This window comes from Cicer arietinum, chromosome 5 (assembly GCF_000331145.2).
Source record: "Cicer arietinum cultivar CDC Frontier isolate Library 1 chromosome 5, Cicar.CDCFrontier_v2.0, whole genome shotgun sequence".
In the NCBI taxonomy this organism is placed as follows: domain Eukaryota; kingdom Viridiplantae; phylum Streptophyta; class Magnoliopsida; order Fabales; family Fabaceae; genus Cicer; species Cicer arietinum.
In genome coordinates, this window is record NC_021164.2 from 18499395 (window position 1) to 18502803 (window position 3409).

The following is a 3409-nucleotide window of genomic DNA, read 5'->3' on the forward strand; positions in this document are numbered from 1 at the left end:
TTTAATATAAAGTTATATTAACATAATTATATTTTTTAAAGTCTCATGCTTTTTTGAGTGTAATTAACTTACGTGAACAGCTTCTATATAGTATTCTTTTAGCATACAATAATTTTTAAAAATTCATTTTGTGATTGTCATGCAAGTGAGCTTAATACTATATGTCAAAATGATCATATCAATGATGAAAGATCGGTGCATATATGATCCAATGACGTTGTGAGGGAATAAATTTAACTTTTCCCTTCCTTTTGCAAATACTATACTTTGTAATTTTTTGTTGTTAAATTAGTTTTTTATTACGTAGTTCAAGACGAATAATATATAATGGAATAAAACTAGCACCATAAAAATCATGCACTTCTATACTCTCTCGAGAATAAAATACAAACAAAATTAATTAATTTATATTTTACAATGAAATATAAGAAAATATCATTAACTTCTTTATCATTTAATAATAGTATTTATAAAATATTTTTCATTTAATTTAAGTTCTTATTTAATTAATCAATTCTTTTGTTGTTGATTTAATTTTTTTGGTATAGAAAGTAAATAAATTTACTTAATTTTTTTTATTATACTACATAGAATAAAGGGAATCGACTATTTTTCTTAATACGCATAATTTAATAAATTTTATTTATAATTTATTTCAGATAAAATAATAATGCAGTAATAATTAATATTTTAAATTTTAGTACAACAAGGGACTTATCAACATATGACAGCCTCCGAAAGTATATTCCAAGCGTAAGTTTAAGCGTGTAATAGTATTCATTACATTGTTCTCTATATATAAATAGTGGAATTGTAATAGAATGGAAAATAAATTTGCATAATTCATTTTCTTAGTACAAAAACATCAAATCTTTCAAAATCAATAAGGTTGCGATTTGTGAGACCGAGAAAATTATTCCTAACATATTGAAGTTTTACCGCATTTTAGCACTCCCGATGAGCTCGTCAATGATCTCACAAATTTGACATCAACAACTTCAAAATTTTGTTCAAGGCTATAATTGGGTTTTTTCACTTGTCCACCTTTTGTATCTATGAAGGATGCACCATTTTCAAAAGCGTCTCCAATTGAATAAAATTTCCATGTATCTCCAATTGCATTACTACTTTTTCTCCATGTCACCTACACACATTATATAATTAACCGATCAATATAACATATTGAAACCATTTTTTAAATGACATGGTCATAATAAATAATAAATTGGTATATATATTGCATGAAATCATTACCTCCTTATTCTCCGTTGGTGCTATGAAGAGGTTTGATTGGCTTTTAAGGCTTGGTCCCATGCTTCCACCAATTGCATATTGCACCCATCCCATGTACATATTGTTTGCAACGTGTGCATATCCATGACGAATTCTATAATATTTTTAATTAATAATTAAGATAATCAATAACTTTGTCAGTTTTTTAAGATAATTTGAAAGATGCATCGTTAGTTTATTCGACCTCTAACAAAAATGTAGTGTTTTGCTGTTATTTTTTAAATATGGTTACAAATTAAGTTTATGTAATAATATGACGAGTTCTCATTGACAGCGCATCTCTGTTGAACTTATTTTTTAACTACTAAATTTTGTAATTATTAATTACCTAGGCATACGTTGGTTGCAATTAGGCCCAAAATAGTTGTATACTACTGTTACTTTCATGTTTTTGTCTCTTACGAATCCATCATCGTGTCCAAGAAGCATAACTTTATTTTGCTCCCTAAACCAATTGTTGGAGATTGTTACATCAGTAGAACCTCTTGTAACATCAAGAAGACCATCTTGACAATCATAAAGTGTGTTATGATCAATCCAAACCTTTGAAGCAGAAACCAATCTAATTGCATCTCCATCCACTTGACCCAATGGCATTATCTTTCCATTGGGACCCATCACCATTTCAGGAGCTTGAGGTCGACAATGATGAACCCTAATTCCGTGGATAATTATGTTTGTTGCCTAATAAAAAATAATAAACATATCATTCTAAGTTAAGAAGTGGAAGATATGTTCACGAATAATAAAAAGAAGAAATTTAAAAATTATAATAACAATTATAAAATCTAGTATGATAAAAAAGAAAATTATTGCTGAAAATTTGATAAAATAATAATAATTTGTCTCTAAGTTTATTGTTAGTTGTTAGAGACGATAACAAATTGTCTCTATTTTATTGTTAGAAATGATAAAACAGATATAAATTGCATTTGTTTCATCTCTAATTTTCATTTCAAATTCAATTATTTTTTAGTAATATCAAATTTGTTATTAATCACTACCTTATAGATCATCAAACATGCATTGTTAGCGATGTGGACATTGACACCTCGACCATCAATGGTAGTGAAACTACTAATGAGAAGGGGTCTCTCAAGCCTAATGTTCATGTCCCTTTGGAATGTAATCCAAATTTTACCTTGAATCTTAGAAGCTCCATATCTCAAAGTTCCAGGTTGTGGATTTAAGGGATGGTCACTAGGATCAGTAACTTTATAATTAACGAGGTCTTTACCTATGTTGTTTGTCATTTTTCCTACATAGCCAACTGAGCACATAGCAAGTTGTTGTCGATGTTTCCTCCATTCAGGATTAAATCTCCAACATTGATCAATCACATTCATTTCCATGCCTTTTATTTTAGATTGTTCGACAGAACTAACATTTATAGTGAAAAACATTACCATCACAACAACTAAAAGAAAGCTCCAAAAGGAGAAATTGATTACTTGATGACCAGCCATGGTTCAATTAATATACTTATTTATTAATAAATTCAAAGATAATACAAATTGAGTTATTGAGAAAAGAAGGATAGTATGGATGAAATGTTTTGCTTAGTTTCTATATTGAAGAATAATGGTGTGAGCTTGTGATTATATAGATTAAAATGGTTAGTAAGATTGTTTGGGGCTTAGAAGTTTGTTCAGGTTGTTTGTCAAGCTAAGGCCAAGAGACCCACTTACACGTTTTAGGGAGAAACTATGAATAGAAAAAAGATGGTTACGTTTGTTTAAAACATTAAACTAAAACAAAATATACTGCAACAACTTTATCATCGAACAATTAATAAATTTGGACAATAACTAGATAACATAATTGGAAGAGATAACTAAATGGGTTAGGCAAACTAAATGTTGCTTGCCAACCTTGTATTGTTATAAGGGGTATTCGCCTCTAAATAATTCTAAAAATTTACTATAAACCTATTCAAAATAAATCGAAAATTGCACAAAATCGGATGCTTTTGAATATTTTAAGTTGTGTTTTTGTGAAAACTTCACATATCGGATTTTAGATTCTTTTTCAAATCCAATCTAAATTCCAATCATAAAATTTAATACTTACTTATTTTTTTATTAGTAAAATATTTGCATTTATATATTATTTTTAT

General features: G+C 28.0%; 1 protein-coding gene across 1 annotated transcript; it reads right to left on the reverse strand.

Moving 5' to 3' along the window:
* Positions 1 to 919: 919 nt before the first annotated feature.
* LOC101492769 (probable pectate lyase 4) lies at positions 920 to 2759 on the reverse strand. Its single transcript, XM_004499790.1, has 4 exons — positions 2298 to 2759; positions 1622 to 1977; positions 1255 to 1387; positions 920 to 1144 (listed from the first exon to the last, which is right to left on the reverse strand). The coding sequence occupies exons 1-4, from the start codon at positions 2757 to 2759 to the stop codon at positions 920 to 922; spliced, it is 1176 nt and encodes a 391-aa protein (XP_004499847.1).
* Between the last annotated feature and the right edge of the window lie 650 nt (positions 2760 to 3409).

Bases quoted from the DNA above. Each gene is read 5' to 3' on its own strand.
- LOC101492769 (XM_004499790.1), bottom strand. From the start codon at position 2,759: ATGGCTGGTCATCAAGTAATCAATTTCTCCTTTTGGAGCTTTCTTTTA. The intron at 1,388-1,621 runs GTAATTAATAAT...AAAATATTATAG, and splicing joins TGCAACCAACGTATGCCTAG to AATTCGTCATGGATATGCAC. The intron at 1,145-1,254 runs GTAATGATTTCA...TAATGTGTGTAG, and splicing joins CACCAACGGAGAATAAGGAG to GTGACATGGAGAAAAAGTAG.